The following is a 23,259-nucleotide window of genomic DNA, read 5'->3' as shown; positions in this document are numbered from 1 at the left end:
GGCTGCAATGTATCTGCCATCACCAGTGTGTGAATGTGTGCGTGACTGAATGTGTAAAGCACTTTGGGGTCCTTAGGGACTAAGTTAAGTGCTGTACAAATATAGGCCATTTACTGTTTATATTTCCTGCGTTGAAATTCCTCTAGGTGGCATTATTGCGTTGTTTTTACACTTGTAAACACTTGTTTTTCACAATTTGCAGTATGCTTTTGTCCCTTAGCATTAACTCGGCTTTTGCTCGTTTCCTGTTCACAACATCTACTCAAAAAGCAAACAAACAAACAAACGAAACAATCTGCGTAAAAGCAATGGATACTTTTATCACTGGGTTTGTATGGGTGTGGGCTTTTTGACTACACACAGCTGGCTATATACTTAGAATTCTTCACTCTTTTAACCAAATACTTTTGCAAAGAAACACAATGCTGCCATGGATCCCTCATTAGGGTTAGGCCCATTTACACAGTTAAAATAAAACTCCAGCTCTAGATGAGTTGCTTGAAACTTGGTGGTTGTTAAAAGGCTCATTCCACATCCATTAAATTTCAGTGTGTTCAGGCAGCAGCTGGTGGACAAGGATTTGAGTAAGAAACTAAAGTACATGTCATGTTTTTCATATTTAGGGCCAACTTGATACCAATCATGGGACTATCATTAGTTTTTCAGTAGAAAATCCAAAACACACATCCAGCTGAGAGGAAAAGCATCAGGAGATCTTACCTTCACAATCACCAACGTAATCTTAGGTGGAATCACTTGGATCAGTTGAACCACAGAGTGAAGGAGAAATGGTAAACGCTCAACAGACTCACTGGCCAGACACAAAGTGTGACAATCAAACACATCAGATCAAGCATGGATCCATGGTGCAGGCTGGTACTGTAGATAACTGTGCCCTAAGAATCATGACACACTGACATCTGTGGTGAATGTGGCCATGTGAGCTCATAACCAGTTCAGATACGTGTGTCATAGCTTCGTCATGTGATCCCAGCAGAACCTAAAACCTTAGTTATATTACGTTTACCAATTAAGACTGAATTGTGTGGGACTAGCTGCCATAACTTAAGTAAATAGCATGTAGTCTTGATGCATACAAAAAAGAAACCTTTTTTAATATTCTAACTTTATTGATAAATGATTATTGAGCTTTGAATTAAAGCTCAATAGGACATCACACAATTACAGCTGATCAATAGGACATCACACAATTACAGCATGCTTAATGATTACACGATTACTGATACAAGCTTCCAGGCTGGCAGCCGTGCGTGTAATGAAGTGTGTCTCAAAGATAAACATTCAGATTATTTTGTATGAATATTATCTAAGAATATATTAATATATCTTTGAAAATGTCATTAGACAATAGATTACCCACCCAGTTAAGATTAGTCACTTGCACATTTGAAGCTGTTTAATGAAGCTATCTGTTACTGCCATTAATTACTTAATCTGTATCCAATATTCGCTTTTGTAAATAACCATGTTTTAAGCACACAAAACAGTAAAAATGAACATTTTAGCTTCTTATAACCAAACCTGACACCAGAAAGAATGTGATGTCAGTTTAAAGACCTGACCTCCAGCATCAAGTCTGCCTTTGTTACTCCACCATAGCTAAACTCCAACACATCAGATTAGCATGCTAGCTAAACTATCTGCCAGTCCCCATATGATGAATGACCTCAGCTGTACTTCACTTATGCAACAGACAAACAGAAGAAAATAAAAAATGAAGTAAGAAAATGAAACCTGGTGTGGCAAATACGCTTTATGTTAACACTAGCTAGCCAGAAATTAATTCATAATATAGATTCTGTCACTGCTAATGAGCTGATAACATAATCTTAGTGTAATGTAAAATTAATCATTGCACTTTACCAAAATGCATAAATATCAATATAGTACACTACACAAACATTTGCACATTTACAGTTTCTAACCTGAGCATATGAGAAAATAGAAGATATTGACAGCCAGTTTATATAAATGAACTGCAGCTAAATTCTGTTTATGATTTACATAATGTGTGGACATATATATATATATATTGTATATACAGTTTTGTATAGTCAGTTTTTCCACTCAGATGCTTCATAGCTTGCTCTCGAGAGTCCCGTTGTCTTTTTCTTGAACAACCCCGTTGCGGTAAGATGGTGTAGCTCCACCTTCCGTCTCTTCTGCTGAGGTCGGGATTTTTAGAAAGGGGAAGAAAAGACATATGTTGTTTACATATGACTACATCTGACACTGTTCAGTGATGTAAGCCACTACACAGTGTGTAGATGTGTATGCCTGCTGACCTTTGACCTGCCGGGCCAGGAGACGTGGTCCTGCCAGTCCGATACCCAGTGCACCAACTGGAGCTGTGGTCAAGATGGCTAACACCGCTAATGTTAGCACGTCCAAACCAAACTTAATTAAGGCCTCGTCCCCTTCCTCCCTCGCCATGTCCAATGCCTTGGAGCCAATGGCAGCCTAGCACATACAGACATAAATAACTGCTCAGGAGAAGTGCAGATTAACAATGAAGGAGTGTATCGTTAAGATCACAGAGGTGGTTTTAATGGAAACAACGGTAATTTTTTAGTTCTTAGTCATCTAGATCTAAAGGCCTTTAGATCATAACTAATGGCGAACTAGAACTTCTTTGCGTGGTTATTGTAGTAATTTAGGTTTTCGAAGTCAATAAAGAGAATTCAGGAGCCATGTAGGTAGCTAATCAACACCATTACAATCTAATGATTTCAGTGGTTACAAAGAAAAATCTATATGATATCTTAGTAGCTGTTTTGACCACCAGTGGCATTTTAGGAGTGTTTAGAGGCTTTATGCAGAAGTTTCCGGATAAGTCTGAGGTGCTTCTAGTTCTGGTTTAATAAAGTCGGGCACACTATTCTTGAAAAATGAATATCTTCTAGCAGTCTAATATCAGGATTACACACTCACAGACCTGCACAGTAGCTTTAGGCAGCCAGGCCACAGAAATGAAGAGCTTCTCTTTTAAGCTGAATCCTCCGTAATGAACCAACAGGAAGGTGACAAGTAGACGGATCACCAGACCAATAAGAATGCAGGCCATACCCAGACCTAAGGGCATAGACACAACAACAAAGAGGAAACCAATATCTTAAATTTCCTCAAGCAGTGAAATGTTTTGCTCTGCAGGTTAAAGCTCTTTGATTACTGGGCCCACTGGGCTCCTAGTAACTGAGAACAAAATCTAGACACAAATGGAGCAAAGTCTAACTGAAATATACTGGTAGCATAATGTTCTTACCCACAGTACTTGGGCTGAGTGCTTTAATCGTGATCTCAGCTCCAATCAGACCAAAGAGAAGTGGCTGAAATACATCCCATGACCGACCCACCATTTCTGCTACTGGTGCCTGATTGTGAAGTTAGAGATACCTGGATTAACCACATTCCATGGTGCCAGCCATTAAAAGACAGGTTGGTTTAGGGTAAACATGACAAAATCCAAGGGGCAGGATGCAGGTTAAAGTGATCCTGATATATGATACCTTTTCAGTCTTCCAGCCCAGTGCAGCCAGGAAAGCCAGCACCAGTGTACAGAGACCTCCAGCTCCAGCAAAACCTATAACATGACTGAAGAAGACTGAAAATGTGGACAGACCCAGCAACATGAGGGTCCTCCTCAATACCAGATCCTCCTGCGATCAGACAGAAGATATTAAAGACACATTTTATGAACAATTAAAAAAGGAAAAATCTTATTAATAAAAAAATGTCAGACCTGGTCATTGCTGGGGAAGCAGTACAAGAACATGCCCAGGATCATACCAGCTACGATGCCTCCCACCACCTCCAGCAGACCCTTCAGTATGTTCATCCATGTAGAACCTGCAGGACAAACACAACGAGACCATGTAGACTAGAAAAGAACGAACTGAACAGCACAGGACAGAAACATTTTGTCTGACCTGTAGAGAAGGCGATTCCCAAACAAGTAGAGAATCCTGTTATGGCGAGAATATCATCAAAGCTTCCAGCAGCCATCAGGAGGGTGGGGATTCCCTGAAGAACAACACACAGTGACATTAAAGATTTATATTAGAGCAGAAGACTTGATCTTTCTTGACTCCCATGGAAGCTCTTGGGTTTGAGGAGCTTTACTGGAGGAGCCCTAGATCTTTTTGGTGATGCTTTCCCTTCCTTTAAATAGACTTGAAGTGATTAAACGCTTTGAGAAATAGCTGAAGGGATTCTAGTGGTGTATTATAGGTATTGGGGTTGTTGTGAAAACCAATAAGGTGTACAACGCTTTTAGAAGAGTATTGCTACTTAATCAGTATCCTATCAAAGTTTCAAGTGTTGCTTAAGCTGGCTTTAGTGACTTTGTATGAGGTATTAAGGACCACTGTGGGTCTCCTAGAGGTCACTGTGGGTTCTTGTAAAGGGGGTAGAGCATGATTAGGAAGCTTAGCAATCACTGAGAATGTGTTGATGGAGCTCGAGGATCTCTAGAGGCCCCTATATTGATTTTATTAATGGTGTCAATTGTTATGTAATATTTACAGTCCTGCAGGTGGTTCTGCTGTTATTTTTATTTTATACTTGCTCTGCATAAGCCTACACAGATGATGTGTCATGTCTATAGATTCATCTCAGGCTCATCTGTTTTTCCACCCATACGCTGCCCCTTGTGGCAGGATGAACCTTTCATCAGTCAAATGTAGTGATGATAGTAACGGGTGATAATTTACCTTCTCCACTCCATATCCTTCTCTCTGCAGAAGCAGCATTGAAGGAACAACAACTGCTGGAGAAACGGCAGCCAGTACAAAACTGCACAAACACAAATATCACAGGCACAATGAGTGTCGCTTTACTTACTTTGAATCTAGTCATACAGAAAGAAATGGCTCTGTGTGTGTGTCTAGGGATGGGTATCGTTTAGGTTTTATCCGATACCGGTGCCAAACCGGTACTTTTGAAACAGTGCTGGTGCTTAAACGGTGCTCAAACCGGTGCTTAAATAATAGAGAACACAAAATTCAAAAACCTCTCATGTTCAGCTGTTTTTTTTGTAAAAAGATAACAATGTTAGCCTTTTCTGCAGCTATAGTGCATATATGGTATCACTCTTGGCTGGAAGCAGTGCTTAAACAATGGAATAAATACAAACTTTATCCAAAAACTTCTCATGTTTAGCGGTTTTCCACTTTTTCTTTGGTCATTTTAGCCTTTTTGGCCAGGGTGAAGGGAGTATCTGCCATCAAACAAGAAGACAGCCGCATGTAGCTATGATGATGTTTGCTAGTTCACCTTACATGCATTAATGTAATAACGTGGTTAGCCTACTCAACGTAAATTACACACGAACAACATGAAGCTACTCACACAAAGAAGAACGGATGCTGCTGCATCATCATCCTCATCATTTCTGCTACACTGGCAGGGCTAGGGGCCAGGACTCTCCTGTTTGTGTTTTTGGGGGATGTTGCTAACTCCGGGTCCAATAACAGGCACCATACCCACAGTAGATGCGCTCGGTGTGAGGTCTCACAGCAAGCTATCAAATACGGCGCATTTCTCGGCTTTTAAAAAAAAAACGCTATGCGTCGCCAGGTGTTTCATCGGATTTGAGGTTTTACCTCCTTTGACAGTATCACAGTATCAGCTTAAGGCGCTTGTTGCAGGCTGCTGAGTTTGTATATTTTGCTGTGAAGTACAGCCAGACTTTTGACCGCTTCGCCTTGGGCATTTTTAATCTGTAGCTCTGCTCTAAAAGAACCTACGTACCTGGGCCCGCCCACTATCCTCGGAAACGTAAAATGATTGGCTAGAATTCAAAGTGTATCACAGGTCAGGAAAAAAAAGCACCGAAATGTGCGCTGCTTTTCGGTCTGGTTACTACCGTTTATGTCAGAACCGGTGCCATCATGGCACCGGATACCGGTACCCATCCCTATGTGTGTGTGTGTGTGTGTGTGTGTGTGTGCACTTTACCCCAGTATGAAACCCCAAACCCATGGCAGACCCAGCAGGAAGTGAGAAACCACAGCAACAATGCAGGCTTCCACCATACAGGGTCCAACTGCAACACGTACGCACACTGCTTTCAGTCGACTTAAAGCCTGCATGCAAACACAGAGTTAAGAGACTGCATTTGATTTTGTGTGCAACTTAACTTAGACTGATATTTAAATGTACACGTACCTCAGGGTTGAGGCCCAGACCAGCCCTGGTCAGGATGATGGACAAGGCGATGTTCCTCAGAGCTGCAGACCAGTGAGTGTCGATGAAGATGGCGTCCGTTATGTAAGGAACATTACGCAATAGCAGACCTGCCAGCAGCATACCTACACGCACGCACACACATACACAGGTTTTTACATGGTTGCCACACCTGTAAGTACCCCAGCTAACATAATCTGTGCTAGCAAAATACAATGATTCAACATGCATCTGAAATTACAATTAAATTCTTTTTATCTACAAATGCTTCCTGGAAAATACAGTATGTTATAATAAAGGGGTAACAATTCGTGTTTTACTGGAATTAAAAAAATAATTACAGTAATTTTAAGTAGTGTATCAATATTTAAGTAATTTACACTATGCTGTACTTTTAGAGATGCAGGCTTTATTATTAAGGGGATTCGCTTTGCCTTTTTGATTTCTTATTATGTTGGTGTGTATCACTATTCAAATGGCCAAGATAAAATTTCAGATAAAACACACAGAGAATCAATTTAATTCCAGGGGAATTACAGCCATATGCTGTATTATAAAGTTCTACCTAATCACTGTCTTATTAAATCATCATCAAATGGACCTACGTCTCCTCAAAGCAGTGATTGGTCCAGTGTTTCCACCTTTGCATTTTTGCTTACTTCTAATGTCACCATTTTCTCTTTTAATTGACTCAAGGAGAATGGATGAACTCCAAGAGAGAGCACAAACCACCCTCTACTGTTTATGCTGCATATTGCAGCACATCACAGACACACAAGCATAGCTGCTGGGAAGATCTACATCAGAGGCTCTTAACACAGATTTTATAAACTAGAGCTGGGCGATAAACGATAACGATATGTATTGTGAAATAACTTTTCCCGATAGAAAAATGAAACTATTGCGATAGACCTCATCTCTCTCACTCTTCCTCTCTTATAAAAAATGAATAGCCAATTCAAATTAAGCAGCGCAGAGCCGAACCAATCACAGCCGCAGCGTCACGTCACCTAACTTGTTACGTACAGCTCAAGTGCCAAGCCGCACATGTGTATTTGTTTGGAAAGCAGCCAGCGGCCGGGTAATGGAGGAAATGAGTGTGCCGACTAGAGAAAAATCAACCGAGAGCGTGACCGAAGGTTACCGAAGAGAACACAGATGACGGATGCCGGAGAGATTGTCGAAAGGAAAGGCAAGAGAAGTTCCATAGTGTGGAGGTATTTCGGCTATTTCAAGTCTGACAAAAAACAGAGTAGCGCGCACTGTAAACTGTGCCGAAAGCATGTTCCCACAAAGTCTGGAAATACAACAAACCTTTTTTATCACCTGAAGCAGTGCCACCCACTAGAGCACGCTCAATCTCTGACTGAAAGCACTAATTCATCATCGAAAACAACTGGGGGAATCCCTGCGAAGCAGTCAATTGAGTCGGCTTTCTCCGGCGTCTTACCATATGACAAAAAAGCTAAGAGACATAGCAACATAACGAATGCCATGGCTTACTGTCTTGCTAAAGACATGCTACCAATAAACACGGTCGACAATGAAGGATTCAAGCAGCTAATTAAGGTAATGAATCCTTGTTACCAACTCCCTGGATATAAACATTTCTCTCAGACAGCGCTTCCAAAGCTATATTAAATAAGTTAGTCAATTTTGTCTCTTCTTCTGTAAAATAAGCTAAGATTTATTTTTAGAATTAATATTTTGTTTCTAAGTGGACCTGACAATTTAGTAGTCTGTTTTGTTTGTTCTATTCCATCCATCCATCTTCATCCGCTTTATCCAAGGCCGGGTCGCGGGGGCAGCAGCCTAAGCAAAGAGGCCCAGACCTCCCTCTCCCCAGCCACCTCCTCCAGCTTATCCAGGGGAACACCAAGGCGTTCCCAGGCCAGCCGAGATATATAATCTCTCCAGCGTGTCCTGGGTCTGCCCCAGGGCCTCCTCCCAGTGGGACATGCCTGGAACACCTCACCCAGGAGGCGCCCAGGGGGCATCCTTGTCAGATGCCCGAACCACCTCAGCTGGCTCCTTTCGATGTGGAGCAGCAGCTGCTCTACTCTGAGCCCCTCCCGCAGGTGGCCGAACTTCTCACCCTATCTCTAAGGGAGAGGCCAGCCACCCTTCGGAGGAAGCTCATTTCTGCCGCTTTTATCCGCGATCTCGTTCTTTCGGTCACTACCCACAGCTCGTGGCCATAGGTGAGGGTAGGGACGTAGATCGACCGGTAAATTGAGAGCTTCGCTTTTACACTCAGCTCCCTCTTCACCACAACGGACCGGTGCAGCGTCCGCATTACTGCAGCTGCAACCCCAATCCGTCTGTCGATCTCCGGCTCCCTTCTCCCATCACTCACGAACAAGATCCCGAGATACTTGAACTCCTCTACTTGGGGCAGGAACTCATCCCCGTCCCGGAGTGGGCACTCCACCCTTTTCCGGCTGAGAACCATGGCCTCAGATTTGGAGGTGCTGATCCTCATTCCCACTGCTTCACACTCGGCTGCGAACCGTTCCAGTGCGAGCTGGAGGCCCTCACCCGATGAAGCCAACAGAACCACATCATCCGCAAATATCAGAGATGAGATTCTGAGGCCACCAAAGCGAAAGCCCTCCGCCACTTGGCTGCGCCTAGAAATCCTGTCCATAAAAATTATGAACAGAACCAGAGACAAAGGGCAGCCCTGGCGGAGCCCATCACCCATCGGGAACGAGTCCGACTTATTGCCGGCAATGCGAACCAAGCTCTTGCAACGGTTGTATAGGGATCGAATGGCCCGTAGCAATGGGCCAGACACCCCATACTCCCGCAACACCTCCCACAGGACACCCCGAGGGACACGGTCGAATGCCTTCTCCAAGTCCACAAAACACATGTAGACTGGTTGGGCAAACTCCCATGCACCCTCAAGTATCCTGGAGAGGATAAAGAGCTGGTCCAGTGTTCCGCGACCAGGACGAAAACCGCATTGTTCCTCCTGTATCCGAGGTTCGACTAGCGGACGAACTCTCCTTTCCAGCACCCTGGCATAGACTTTCCCAGGGAGGCTGAGGAGTGTGATCCCCCTGTAGTTGGGACACACCCTCCGGTCCTACTTCTTAAAGACAGGGACCACCACCCCGGTCTGCCAGTCCATAGGTACTGCCCCTGAACATTGCAGAGGCGTGTCAACCAGGACAGCCCTACAACGTCCAGAGCCTTCAGGAACTCGGGGCGGACCTAATCAACACCAGGGGCTCTGCCACCAAGGAGTTGTTTAACTGTCTCAGTGACCTCGCCCCCGGAAATTGGCGGGTCATTCCCCTCATCCCCAGACTCTGCTTCCTCCTCGGAAGACGTGTCAGTGGGATTAAGGAGGTCCTCGAAGTATTCCTTCCACCGCCTGGCAATTTTCTCAGTCGACGTCAGCAGCGCTCCGCCAGCACTATACACAGTGCAGGTAGAGCACCGCTTTCCCCTCCTGAGACGCCTGATGGTTTGCCAGAATCTCTTCAAGGCAGTCCGAAAGTCTTTTTCCATGGCCTCCCACACCCGAATTTTTGCTTCAGCCACTGCCCGAGCCGCATTCCGCTTGGCCTGTCGATACCTGTCGGCTGCCTCCGGAGTCCCACAGGCTAACCAAGCCCGATAGGACTCCTTCTTCAGCCTGGTGGCTCCCTTCACCTCTGGTGTCCACCATTTGGTTCGGGGATTACCACCGCGGCAGGCACCAACCACCTTGCGGCCGCAGCTCAATGCAGCAGCTTCGGCAATGGAGACGCTGAACATGGTCCATTCGGACTCAATGTCCCCAGTCTCCCTCAGAATGCTGTTGAAGGTCTGCCGGAGGTGTGCGTTGAAGATCTCGCAGACTGGGGCCTCTGTTAGACGTTCCCAGCACACCCTCACTACGCGTTTAGGTGCACCAGGTCTGTCCAGCGTCCTCCCCCGCCACCTGATCCAACTCACCACCAGGTGGTGATCAGTTGACAGCTCAGCCCCTCTCTTTACCGGAGTGTCCAGAACATATGGTCGCAGGTCTGGTGATACGATTACAAGATTGATCATCGACCTACGGCCTAGAGCGTCCTGGTGCCACGTGCACTTATGGACACTCTTATGTTCGAACAGGGTGTTCGTTATGGCCAAATTGTGATTAGCACAGAAGTCCAATAACAAAGCACTGCTCGGGATCAGTTCAGGGAGGCCGTTCCTCCCAATCACGCCCCTCCAGGTCTCGCTGTCGTTACCCACGTGAGCATTGAAGTCTCCCAGCAGGACAACAGAGTCTCCAAGTGGAGCACCTTCTAGCCGGTATCTCTCAACCTCACGCACTAACTCAGGCTCCTTCCCCACCAGAGAGGTGACATTCCATGTCCCTATTGCCAGCCTTGGCAGCTGGGGGTCAGTCCACCAGGGCCTCCACTCCTGGCCGCCACCCGGCACACAATGCACCCGACCCCTATGGCGCCTCCTGCGGGTGGTGGGCCTGCGGGAGGATGGGCCCATGTCTCCTCTTCAGGCTGTGCCCGGCCGGGCCCCATGGACTAAGGCCCGGCCACCAGACGCTCGCCCTCGGGCACCCTCCCCGGGCCTGGATCCAGGGCGGGGCCCCGGTAACCCTATCCCGGGCAGGGTAAACTGTTCCCTCGATAATCTTTTCATAAGGGTCTTCTGAATCGCTCTTTGTCTGGTCCCTCACCCAGGACCAATTTGCCATGGGAGACCCTACCAGGGGGCAAAGCCCCCAGACAACATAGCCCCTGGGATCCCTGGGACACACAAACCCCTCCACCATGATAAGGTAGCGATTCAAGGAGGAGTTCTATTTTGAAACTTAAATGCTTTAGCAGCTACCTTTTGTGTAGTTTGTAATATTTGCCTTTATTTATCTGAAACTGAAGCCTCATTTTAAGTACATCTGCCCTGTTGAACTTATTATGGGAAATAAATATTTAAATCAAAACAAGCTGCTGATTATTTCACATTTTACTTGTGAGCAACGGCACATTTAAATCTTACAAATATAGTTATTTGGCTTATATCGTGATATACTGTATATCGTTATCGCCTGAAATGAAAAAAACATATCGTGATATGAAAAAATCTCATATCGCCCAGCTCTACTTGCTTAAACTATAAAAGGAATGAGTGATTGGGCTGTACCAAGCAGTGGAGGGAAGGGGGGCAGTGTGGGCAGTTGGATCATTCCCACCAGCTTCCCTCCCAGCACGGAACAGATGAAGAGGATGATGATGCCGAACAGGTTCCCTCCAGGTAAACACTCTTTTCCCGTGATGGTCCAGACGACTCCGAACATCAGAGCAAACAAACACACTGCAAGCAGATGTGACATCCCATTAAGATTCAGTGTGACAGGACACATTTACACAGTGCTGCTGGTCAGGTAGAGTATTTAATGAAGACACATAGTTGAGGATGTTACCTTATACAAACACACAGGCATCATGAGTGTTCGTTACCTTTGGTGATGAGCAGGTTGATGATTCCCCGAGGTCGAGGACATCTGTCCTTCAGACTGATACAGGACGCGCAGCAGGAAGAGTCAGATGATGGCGTCTTCATCTGTTCATTAGATGTTTTTCAGTTTCTGATATTCATCATTCATTTGGTCACAGCAACAGATTGCTGCAGACACCAGTAGTTTGCATAGAAGACGCCAGCTTGTCTGAACTATTGCCAAATGTAGAACATTTGTCTTTCAAGAAAAACGTTTTCATTTTTGCTGCAACCTACAACTTGCAACTTATTTCACCTAGAGACAGCTAACAACCACTGACCAGCTGTTTGGGAAATATACATTTTTTCATTTCCATTTTTATACCGGCCTTTCTCTCGGTCAGCGCAGTGACCTACTGAGTCTTCAGCAATAAGTTAAACAGTGTCTGCCAGCAAACTCCAGCAACCAGATGGTGAATTTTCATTTTTCCCTAGCAACGGACTGTTTCTAGGACATCGCCAACCAGTCTCTACACTTGTGTGACTGAGCACTTACAGGACACAACGCCTAAACCACAAACTTTATTATCATTAATATTCATGAGAACTTTAAACCCTCAACTACAACCAGGTTGCTGAGGTTTCATTAGAGTGAGGTTGCATTCGATCCATCTGTAGTTGCTAAAAGAGCACAGATTCAGTAACTATAAGGTGTTACCCTTCAAATTAAGTGTCTTATATGAATTTTGTCCTTGGAATTCTTATGTTCTAACATTTGGAAAGGAAAATTCCCAATAAATGGGTAGAAACTGCCTTAATAACAACAATTCTTGGTCTTTTTTTTTTTTCGTTGTATGCATGCTGGTCTCCTTCACTCTGACTCCAAAGTGTTTTACACATATTTTCACATGTAGAGCCCACTGCCCAGAGGTTAGCTGCAGTTCTCATCTGTCCACCTACATTCAGTCTAAACCTTAAAAATTACAGAGCCCCAACACTTGCATATGGTTTCTATAAATAGACGGCCTTTCTCAGAGCTCAGAGGTGAATCACACTCACCGTGGTCGTGTCGTCCGGCTCCTCCGGCTCCTCCGCCTTCCTCCGGGGCAGGACGGTGATCTCTCTGTCCTCTTGACCAGCCTGAACTTTACTCCCTACCTTTACCAGAAACGTGCATGTGTACAAAAGTGAGAGAGAGAGAGAGAGAGAGATAGAATGGGTTTAAAGACATGGGCTGTAGGGTTTTGTCCTTTGTCCTCTTCAGCCAAACCTCTTGAAGCAGGTGAATTTCAATGGTTGGCGAATTACTAAGGCCCTAGAAGTTACTCTGTTTGCTCTTTATGTTTTGCTCAATACTTCCTAGATTTTCTTTAAAAGTTGGCAAAAGACTGCTGATTTAGAGATGCAGGACTTTGTTCGTGTTCAGAGATCTTTTTAAAAATAGTAATAATTTTATTATAACATTTAAGTGATGAGATGAACAGAAAGAAATAGGAAAACCAAAAAAAAAAAGTAAAGAGAAATAAAACTGGTATGGAAGAACCACCAAAAACAGAGAGCACTGTAAAATAATTGAAAGCTGATTTCAAAAAGACAATCAAAGGCAGTAAAAGATCATAAAGGATTCAATCACAGCAAAACACCAATACTTCTGTGAGCCTTATCTCCTCAGGCTGGTCATTTCAAAGCTGGAAAGCCCTGATGGAAAAATTTATGGTCACCCTTTAGATATATAACAAGCCTCATCTTTGGAGGATCAGAAGGTGCCAACAAGCTCATAACATATGGGGTCAACTCTCTTCTGTATTACATCTTAAAAATCCATGCATTATTTAAACCACTTATCCAGCTTCCTGCAACATATATATCACCTATAAACTAAATACCACAAAGTTACTTTCGCAGTTTTTGAGTAAAGTCATGCTTTAAAAGTCTGACTAGTACAAGGCCAGCCACCTCATTCCTGCAGGTTAGTACAACGTCTGCAGAGGCACCAAACTGCTGTGAACCAAGTACATTAATTGGACTCGTGCTGCAAAAACTTGTCAGTGATTATTTTTTTCATTACTATATCGTATGACTACCAAGGTCAAAAACCTTTATTGAATATTGTGACGTAGTTGTGTGGTGTAATCTCTGATTGGGTCATGTGATGGCTTCCTTACTGACATACCTCCTAAAAGTCAGATAACGCAGCCAAGAAACTGGGGTGTGTTCATTATGGTGTGCTGGTATTGGTTGTTGTTGGTCTGCCCATTTGCCCCAAATCAAATCAAATCAAATCACTTTTTATTGTCACATCACATGTGCAGGCACACTGGCACAGCACATGCGAGTGAAATTCTTGTGTGCGAGCCCCACAAGCAACAGAGATGTGCAAACACAACAACACAAACGAGCAAAATACAAGAATGGCCAACCTGAAACTAATAAATATATGTACAATATATAATAGTGTATGCATTTCTGGATGTGTATACTAAATATTTTCCTACGTGTGTGTGTGTGTGTGTGTGTGTGTGTGTGTGTGTGTGTGTGTGTGTGTGTGTGTGTGTGTGTGTGTGTGTGTATACACATTTTTACAAATTAAATAGTAAAAAAATAAAATAAAATAATAATAATAATAATAAAATATATAAAATATACAGAGTTGAATATGTGCAAAACAAGTGGCATTTATATACAGTGTGGAGTGCATAATGTTGAAGTTCCCCACTAACCTGTGGAAGGCCACGCCTCCACCGTGAGACTGAGTGAGCACATGTCAAAGAGGAACGCACACCTATTCCTGTTTGTTTTCCTCCTGTTTGTCTGTTTACTAGACAAACAGTTATTGTTTTATCCCATCAGTCACTAAACGAGCAGATACACTGTCCACCTCTCACACACACATACAGATCATGAAAAATGTCAACATTCGACATTTTATGGCTCTGGACCCTCACTAATGTCTAAAGTCCGCTGGTTTCCAGTTGATCTATCCAACCTTTTATTTTTTCAGAAGAACTTTGATGATTTCTAAACACTCTGCAGCCACATGGGTGATTTACAGCTTAAATGTGACAGACAGCCATGCACGTAAAGCTGACTTTGTTTCTAAGAATAACCGAACAAGTACACGGGTGTTTAATGTTTGGTGATCCAATTTCATGAACTTAACAACTTTTTATGACCAAATAGCAGCTTATCTGTACCTCTAAATCTGTTAATTGTTTTATGATCTGTCGTTGCCATACATTGGTCCACTGTGACATGTGATAGCATTACTGCTCCGGCCTTCATTCACTTTACATGGTTAAAATGACCTTTACTGAAGCGCCAAGGGCCAACTGGAGGTGGACGGTGGAGGAGTGAAATATCAACACGCTGCATTAAAACTATGAAATACGTAAGAAATCCTGCTTTACACAAAGTGTTGTCAACCTATTGTATTTCAAGTGTCACACATTGTGTTTGTTTGTTTAGTGCATATATGGCAGACATGGTTTATGATTTACTATCAATAGTCTTAGATCCTCTGCCCTCTTTTCTTGAACAGAGGTATCCATATGATCATCAGCCCGTCAGCATTTCAAGTTCCAGGTCAATGGCTCCTGGTCATTTAGCAGCTCTGCTTTGAGTGGCTGTTGGTTTTTGGCCTCTGCATTCCCATATTCATAGTTAATAGTTAAGTCTGGCTTTGAGGCTACAACAGCTCAGGCAGGTCTCTCTGGTCCTTATTCTCACTCACTTGTTTTACTGTCAGTCAGGAAACTTGTGCCAGTTATTCAGTTGTTCAACTGCTCATGAATGCAAATATTACATCAGCAAGTCACTGGTGACGACTCAAGATGACCTGCTGAAACTCAAAGAGACTTTGGTTATCAGAGTATTTCATAAACTGCTGATCTGCTGGGATTTTTCCCACACAGCCAACTCTAAGGTTTACAGAGAATCATCTGAAAACATCCAATGGTCTTCAAGTCTCTGGATGAAAATGCCTCAGTGATGTCAGAGGTCAGACTGCTTCAAGCTAACAAGAAGGCAACGCTAGATCAAAGGCATGCAGAAGAGCGCCTCTGAATGCACAGCGTGTTGAACTTTGAAGCTAACAGTCAACAGAAGTCTGCACTGGGTGCACTCCAGAGAGCTAAGAACTAAAGCTACAATTCACAGACTCATCAAAATTGGACAGTAGACGGTTGGACAAACATTTCCTGGTCTGATGAGTCTCAGTTTCTGTTGCAACATTCAGGCAGGGTCAGAGCGTGGATCCATCCTGCCTTACATCACCTGTTCAAGCTGCCAGTGGTGTGGGAGAGATTTCACAGGTACAGAAGAAGCACCCTGTCAGTTTGTTATCTCAAACAGACTTTAAAGTGACCATCTCCAGTCTTGGATGACAAACTGGTCACACGTACTGGGCTAGTTTGATGGCTGGAGCAGTTGTGTTTTCTTTACCATGTCAGAGCAGAAATAGAAGGAAAGATAAAGTTGTAGGCCACGTGACTCCACGTGTGTGGTTTTAATAGGTGGATGTTTTGTGTGATGTGAACAGTCGGTGGTACCTCAGCCTGTTCCTGCTGCAGCCCAACGTCGCTCACCCGAAGGTAACGCTTGGTGGCCTCTTCATCCATCATCTGAAACAATCACGCATTTCTTCTCATATATGTGAGGAGCCACATTTAAATATTTCAAATAAGTCTGATTTCAAACTAACAAAGTCCTTAATGCTAAATGCCATTGAAGTCCAATCAGTCTATTCAAGTAAGAATAGTGAAAATGTCATGGAAATCATGAACAAAATGAGCACCCAAATAAACTTTTTAAAACGTCTTAATGGACGGTGTCAGTTTACTTTGTGTGACCATTCAGAAAATCCTCATCTAAATCCTTGTTTCATTCACCTTTTTAAAATTTTATTAAAGATGTTCCACATTTCATCTGAGAGGATATTTCAGTTCTAAAGGCTCATGGACTCATTGCAGGCGGTCCAGAGACTCGCAGAGCCGCCCTGTAATCATGTAAGTAGGTGCACTTTAGTCCCACCAACACCTTTAATCACGGACACTTTTCATTGTTGTTACCAATCAAATCTGCCCGCTGCAACCCTTTCGCTCTTCTCTGCGGTTGATGAATGGACCAACAGCAGTACAAGCAAGAGTGACGCACACACTAGTCGGTCCACATACAGGCCTCCATTTGTGCACTGCCTCCATCTGACATCAGCTTTTTGCAGGCAGACAGGCTATCCCAAGACTGCGGTGGACAGTGAACGCACCACCTCTGCTTCACCAGAAATTCCACTTAATGCTGTCCTGAGATCCCTTCTCATCCAATTTAATCTCCACTCACACCTTAGCCAATGTGCTCCTAATGCCTCAATGCCTCACATGACTGTAGAGCGATCAGCGACTCATAAGAAATTCACTTCAGTGACCCACGCCTTGATTCCCACGTTGGCCCCTGTGACCCCAAATGATTCTCATGATTATAGGGTTGAACCCTCTGCAAGGTGACTCTCCAACAACGAGTAAATACCTGAGAGTCTCCACCAGCTTTTAGACCTGAACAAACCTCTTGGATGGATAAACAGTGAAACTTCTCCAAGAACCTGAAAAGAAGTCCAAACTCAAGAAGTACCCGGAGTGACTTCTTCAAAGGTTTTAATGCCAGCTGATGATTGTTATTGTCAACATGCTGATAATCCTCACTATAGATTACCAGACTTAGCAGATTAGAAAAAGCTTACACTTGGAAATCTTTCATCTTTAACGCCACCCTTACTGTAATCTCTTAATCTACTGCATGACTAATAACTGAAGCCTTCAGAAAAGCAAAGTTACATACAATGTGCAGTTTTACCTGGAAATACAGTGATGCAGGAGTAAGACATATCAGGCAAACTTTAACTTATTTCTAATAGAAATTATTTTTTAAAATAATATATATAAATAATATATGCATATATATAAATATGCAGTTTTTTCTCTTAAAAATGTGAAAATTGGCATTTCAAGTAAAATAAATAGTTGGCCTCAGTACTTGATCAACACACTGCTTCATTAATTGTGCATAAGCAAAAGTAAAACAGTATAGTCCAACTACTCTCCATTTCCACTTCAGGTCTTTTCAGCCCATCACAGAAATCTCCACGTAAACCCAAAACAAAGGACAAATGTTCCCTCCAGTCCCAGCTGACAGCTTCACTGAAACCTCACACACTTCCCATCACGTACCCATAAAAGCTGAATTATTCTCATTTTCTCAGGCTCTTACCTTGAGCTGATGAAAAGTTGTGTGACTGGAACAAAGAGCAGCAGGCGACTTAGTCATCAAGCAGCAACAAGAGACGGAGGAAGCGAGTGTCTGCCGCGTGTTAACAACAGACGGTTTTAACTCTGTTGTGTTTGTCGCTGTGCAGAATGACAGACGTCACACACAGACACACACGCGTGGTAAAGCCTGGCATTATGGGAACACAGGTCGCAGTAACCCTGAGTCCTCTGTATTAATGCCAGGCTGCAGGGCAGCAGACACAAACATTATCATACACATAATAGCAGGTGTGTGTCCGTGTGTGCGCACATGCAGCATTTACACTGGACGCCTGACGTTAACACGCCGCGCGCAGGTGCTGAGGTGACGGCCAGCTTTGACCTTTTTGTAGAAACTGAAATGTTCATGTGAGGAGTTAAATCAGAGCTGAGAGGCACGATGAAACGATGAAACCACTGCTTTGTGATCCAACAACCACACCTGTGCACGCACGCCGTATCTGAGGATTAGTGGTTTGCTTCTGCAACTAACTATTAAACCATCAGGGTATTATCTTCTTAAGAGTCAGGAAGTTGTGACGAATACTGTTTGTGATGCTCGCCAAGTGAGACAAGATGTTTGGACGTTCTACTTTGTTTTGTTTGAGATGTTTGCTTGGAGAATCAGCGGTTACCAGACTGAGGATGTGAACAACAGGACGGCAGCAGCACTCTGGACTGGGAGTAAGATGCTGCCCCAATGAGGGAGTTTAAGTATCTTGGGGTTTGTGAGCAAGGGAGAAAGGAGGAGACTGGTGGATGGATCGGTGCAGCGTCTGCAGTAATGTGGGCACTGTAACTATCTGTGGTCGAGAGAGACCTGAATGTGAATGCAAAGCTGCTGATTTACTGATCTGCTCTTACCTGTCTGAGAGCTGTGGTTGCAGGTATGAGCTGCCTCTGAAGGCTGTCCACATCCACAGGAGCCTGCTGAAGTGGTTCAGGGACCTGACTATCATGCCTCGTGGATGCCTCCCAGCTGAGGTGCTTCCTTGTAAGTCAACAGTCTGGGCATCTCTGCTTAAATGCACACAGCAGTGACCCGGACCTGCAAACCTGTTCATTTAGACTGTTGTAGTGACTCCATGTAGCGCCTGCGATGTGACCAGCACCACTGCCAGCATATTCATGACTGTGCATATTGTATTAAGTATGAATTAAACTTGTGGTCATGTCCTGGTGTTTTAAACCCGATGACAGAAACAACAGAAATGCAGGGACCTTTGTCGCTCTTGGCTCTCTGCTCTTTGTTTGCTGTGACATAGTCCACTGTGAGTGTCGCATCTATATGGCGTACACAAATATTTGATAAAAAAAAATACTACATTTTTTGCATTTTCATTTCAGTTTGAAAACATCCATGCATGGAAACGATATTTGTGTGTTGTGATTGGTTGTGCTCTCACGGGTTTTATGGATTATTCGACTCTTCCAGGCAAAATCAAAGTACTGCCTACTTCAGTCGTAGACATTATCTATACAGTCTATAAAGCATGTAATGGAAAAAGACAACGCTGACACTGCGAGTAAATGAGCAATGCTTCATATGTTTATATTTTTTTACTGCAACTGCAGGACAGCAAAGTGGTGATACCACAATGATGATACCCCCACTGCCGTCTTTTTCTGTGGTACCTTCTTCAGGTTATTTCCACCTCTGTTCTTGGTGGGATCTTTGCAGCACACTCGGAGTCGTGGGTTTCATCTGTTCATAGACAGTTTGCTTGGATTTAAATGATCTCCTGGGTTTTTAGAGAATATTTGTTAGCACTGATCTTGTGTTTGAAATACTTTGTGAGCAAAGCAAAGCAACACATTCACACACTGTAATTGCACTCGAAGTGTGGTTTCTGTGCTCAGTCTTTGTCAGCTAACAGACTTTCTCTGTCTTTATTTATTGGGGAAGGGACCCTCTACAACCCACACAACTAACTCCAGGTAGCTTTTGAAGGAAGCACAATTGATAAAAATGTGCACCTGTTTGTGTAGCAAGCCTATTGGGACGGTGCTCGTCTTTAACTAAACCAGTGTGTTTTTAAGGCTTTTTATTATTACCAGAGCACAGTTCTCCAGTCTGAGCACATTCTATTTAATCTCCATCTAAAGATACTTCTGACACTCAACATCTCCATTATTTATCTCTTTTTCTGGACTAGAGGAAGTGGAAAGAGACGTGACGCCTCTGCAGACACGCCGTGAGTCACATATGCAGTCGCACATTACTTAATCTAAACATAACCCTCGACAAACCTTTCATGACTTGCGTTTAGAGCACTTTAGGTCAAACACACACAGAAGAGAGAGTGTGTGTATAAGTTTATTAGTGTGATACAAGATGATATAAACCAAATATTCACTGTTTACACAAACATTAAAGGCTACAGTCTGTCCATAAAGCATTTGAATCCATATAATCAAACATTACTCATCATCATCATCATGATAACAAAGTCATAACAGCTAAATCAGGAAGAAACAAACACACAGTCCTTACATGTGACTGTGTGCTCACACACACACACACACACACACACACACACACTAACAGCCCTGTGTAAGAAGCATGACATACAAAACGCTGTAGAAAAATACTCTTAAAAAACCAAACACACAAAACAACATCAGCAGCAGCAACTTGGAATGTTCTGGATGTGAGTCCGACCTCAGCACAGAAGGTCAACGGGGCAATTCGTTGGGCAACTCTTCCACTGGGTTAACAGGGAGTCAAAATGGGGAGAAGTGCTAAAATGTTGATCTCGCCAAGTGAAACAAATTCACAGCCTCCAATTATTCATTAGTGGACACGATGAGTGAAACATTTCCACCTTAGTTTTAAACTTACGTCTCAGGTTTAACAAACTCAGAGTTTTCACTAAACCTGCTTTCTGAAACAAAAGCCCAGATAACTGCAGGGTGTATTATGACCAGCATTCAGCCTTTTGGAGCCTCTGGTGGAGAAAAACAGGAATCACCGCCTGCATGTCCACTAGCTCCACCAGATCTCCCAGAAGTCTAAGGCTCCAGTCACAAGGCCTAGAGACTGGTTCGCAACCACTGGGCAACCACTGTGTGCCAGGGAAAAATGAGAAGATGTCTTGCAGACAAATTAGGAGGAGTCACTGCAAACTGCTAACAACCAACCATCACGTGGAGATTTTTGGTGGTTCACCTTTGTTGTGACTGATTTCACCTGGCAACAGCTAGCAACCACTTGTCAACCGACTGAGGAATACACGTTTCCCCCTGTGACCAGAGGTTGCTGAGTGTCTCTAGGCCTGTGTGACTGAGGCCTCAGTATGAGTCAGGGTTTTACTCTGTTGTACTGATGCTTCTTTGCTGTCTGTGTGAGTATTTTTGTCACACATATGAGGCAAACAAAACAAACAAAAACAGTTACCATTAATATTTCAGTGAATTCAGTGTGAGGCAGTTAGCTTAAAGCATAAATGTGGTAAACATGTGTATGTAAATAGAGGCAACACCCCAGTGATCACTCGGAGTACTGCAACAAAGAAAATTCAACCTTTTTTTTCCACAACCCTCTCTATGTTTGAAGAGTCATCTAAAAAAACACCGTCAGAACACGTAAACTGCAAACAAACCGTCTGTTGTGAGTTTTAATGAAGTCTTAATATCTTTTTTCCTCCTTCTAGTTCAGCTACGGTGTGAAAACTGTTACTGTTGAACAGTTGGACCTAAACGGCTTGTAAATACACAGCAAAAGCTAATGTAGCTTAGTGCTAACGCTATGAAAACACATCATTAAACGCTCTATACTGTGCTACATTTGTGCTTCGTACTCTAGCTGGCGCTAATTTGGCAGTTAATCGTTTGTGTTAGTGAGTCTGCTAGCTTTAAACTACAGTCTGACCGTCTGATACATGAGATAAAGCTCATATGTCTTATGTTAACATTTGGATTAACACTAATGTTTCCACATTAGCAATACGTTAAAGTTATACTTCACAGGCAGTTTAAATATTTGCTTTTTTGCGCTTTATCCACTTTGATGAACATTTAGGTTACTTTTAGATAAAAACTGGGTAAAACTTTACTTCAAGTCCCCTGATTTATCATTTATAATAAGCGTGTTATTAACTGTTTACGTTACTAACGATATATCTGTAAGCCAGAAACTTTAAAGGCTAATGATCTGCATTGTTCTAACTTCACCTCTGAAGACATTTTTCATTATCGTAAACAAACATGAATAAACACGGCTTAAAACTACATCGGTGTATGCTATATACAAAAATAAAGCTTGTGTTACATCTTCATGTGCCAGTATACAGCACGACTGGGGTCGGGGGGGTCAGTTAGAGGTTTCTGTCTGAAAGAAAATAAATGTAACTAGCAGCTGCGAGAACAAAGTTACATGTTGACCATCAAAGTTGCCTGATATAAATTGCCAGTGTGGTTTGAAGCACTTTCTGACGCTCACACAGCAGCTTACACTCACACACACACGTACAGTACGACATTGTACAAGTAACAAATTTTTTTTTGTTTTTGTTTTGTTTCTTTTTTTTTTACTGCTAGGCACTATAGAGTGAAGCATTGTGGGAAAATGAGTGCTCGGCTGGTCTGTTTTAGCAGCTTCAGCGCTAAACGCCTTAATATCATTAAAATGTTCGGTTTCACAGCTACAGTCCGGGAAACAGTCCTCAATCTTCTCTGAAATAGCAGATTTAGCTTCTGCTTACAGGATGTTTAGCACAAACACAATTTTGTATCACAGCTGCAAAACTATCATTAATCTGTTAATTGCTGTTATTAAATAATTTTTAAAATAGGGATTAATGAGTTAGGTAAGTAAGTGAATCTATCCTGCTCATTTCCAGCTCCATATTTGTATTCCTTGATGTTTCTAGAGCAGCTGTGCATGAGTCACACTTTATAATAATCCTTCTTTAACTTATACTGGGCCATGTCTGAAACAAGCTGTTTTAGCTCCTCCTTTAAGACAATGTTCTTCAGAAACCTTGAGGAGTATTTCCGGCAAAGTAGCCAGAGAAAATGACTGTGAAATGGAGTTTTTCTGCTTTAATGCTGATTTAAAGTTTGAACAAGTAGTTTATGGAGTTCTTGGAAACAGACCATGTGCCATCTGATACACATGAACATCACAATGTTGAGTTTGAACTACTGCTCTAAGTCCTCTCTCACACAGGGCTGGAGGCTGGTTTGCAACCTCCAACCTGCAACTACTTGCCGACTGCACGTCAAACATCACACTTCTATGTTTTCCTTCTGCTTGGCGAGCAGTTGCAGACAAGCTTCGATGCAACCTTTGCAATCTGTTTGGCTTGGACTGATTGAA

The 23,259-nt window shown here is 43.2% G+C and overlaps 1 protein-coding gene across 2 annotated transcripts; it reads right to left on the bottom strand.

Annotated features, from left to right (window-relative positions):
• Positions 1 to 1,181: 1,181 nt before the first annotated feature.
• On the bottom strand, positions 1,182 to 17,918 carry LOC113019671 (sodium/hydrogen exchanger 9B2-like). 2 transcript variants are annotated; one of them, XM_026163466.1, is made up of 15 exons: positions 17,902 to 17,918; positions 16,191 to 16,262; positions 12,703 to 12,801; positions 11,667 to 11,769; positions 11,350 to 11,520; positions 6,187 to 6,329; positions 5,977 to 6,104; positions 4,731 to 4,812; positions 3,948 to 4,041; positions 3,761 to 3,867; positions 3,528 to 3,677; positions 3,284 to 3,392; positions 2,957 to 3,093; positions 2,307 to 2,481; positions 1,182 to 2,186 (listed from the first exon to the last, which is right to left on the bottom strand). In XM_026163466.1, the coding sequence occupies exons 2-15, from the start codon at positions 16,260 to 16,262 to the stop codon at positions 2,098 to 2,100; spliced, it is 1,659 nt and encodes a 552-aa protein (XP_026019251.1). In that variant the 5' UTR covers positions 17,902 to 17,918; the 3' UTR covers positions 1,182 to 2,097. The 2 variants fall into 2 exon arrangements, with proteins under 2 accessions (XP_026019251.1, XP_026019250.1); XM_026163465.1 differs by lacking the exons at positions 16,191 to 16,262; positions 17,902 to 17,918 and having other exon boundaries at positions 1,182 to 2,183; positions 12,703 to 12,754.
• Between the last annotated feature and the right edge of the window lie 5,341 nt (positions 17,919 to 23,259).

This window comes from Astatotilapia calliptera, chromosome 3 (genome assembly GCF_900246225.1).
Source record: "Astatotilapia calliptera chromosome 3, fAstCal1.2, whole genome shotgun sequence".
In the NCBI taxonomy this organism is placed as follows: Eukaryota; Metazoa; Chordata; class Actinopteri; order Cichliformes; family Cichlidae; genus Astatotilapia; species Astatotilapia calliptera.
This window is presented reverse-complemented; position numbering and strand designations above follow the sequence as displayed.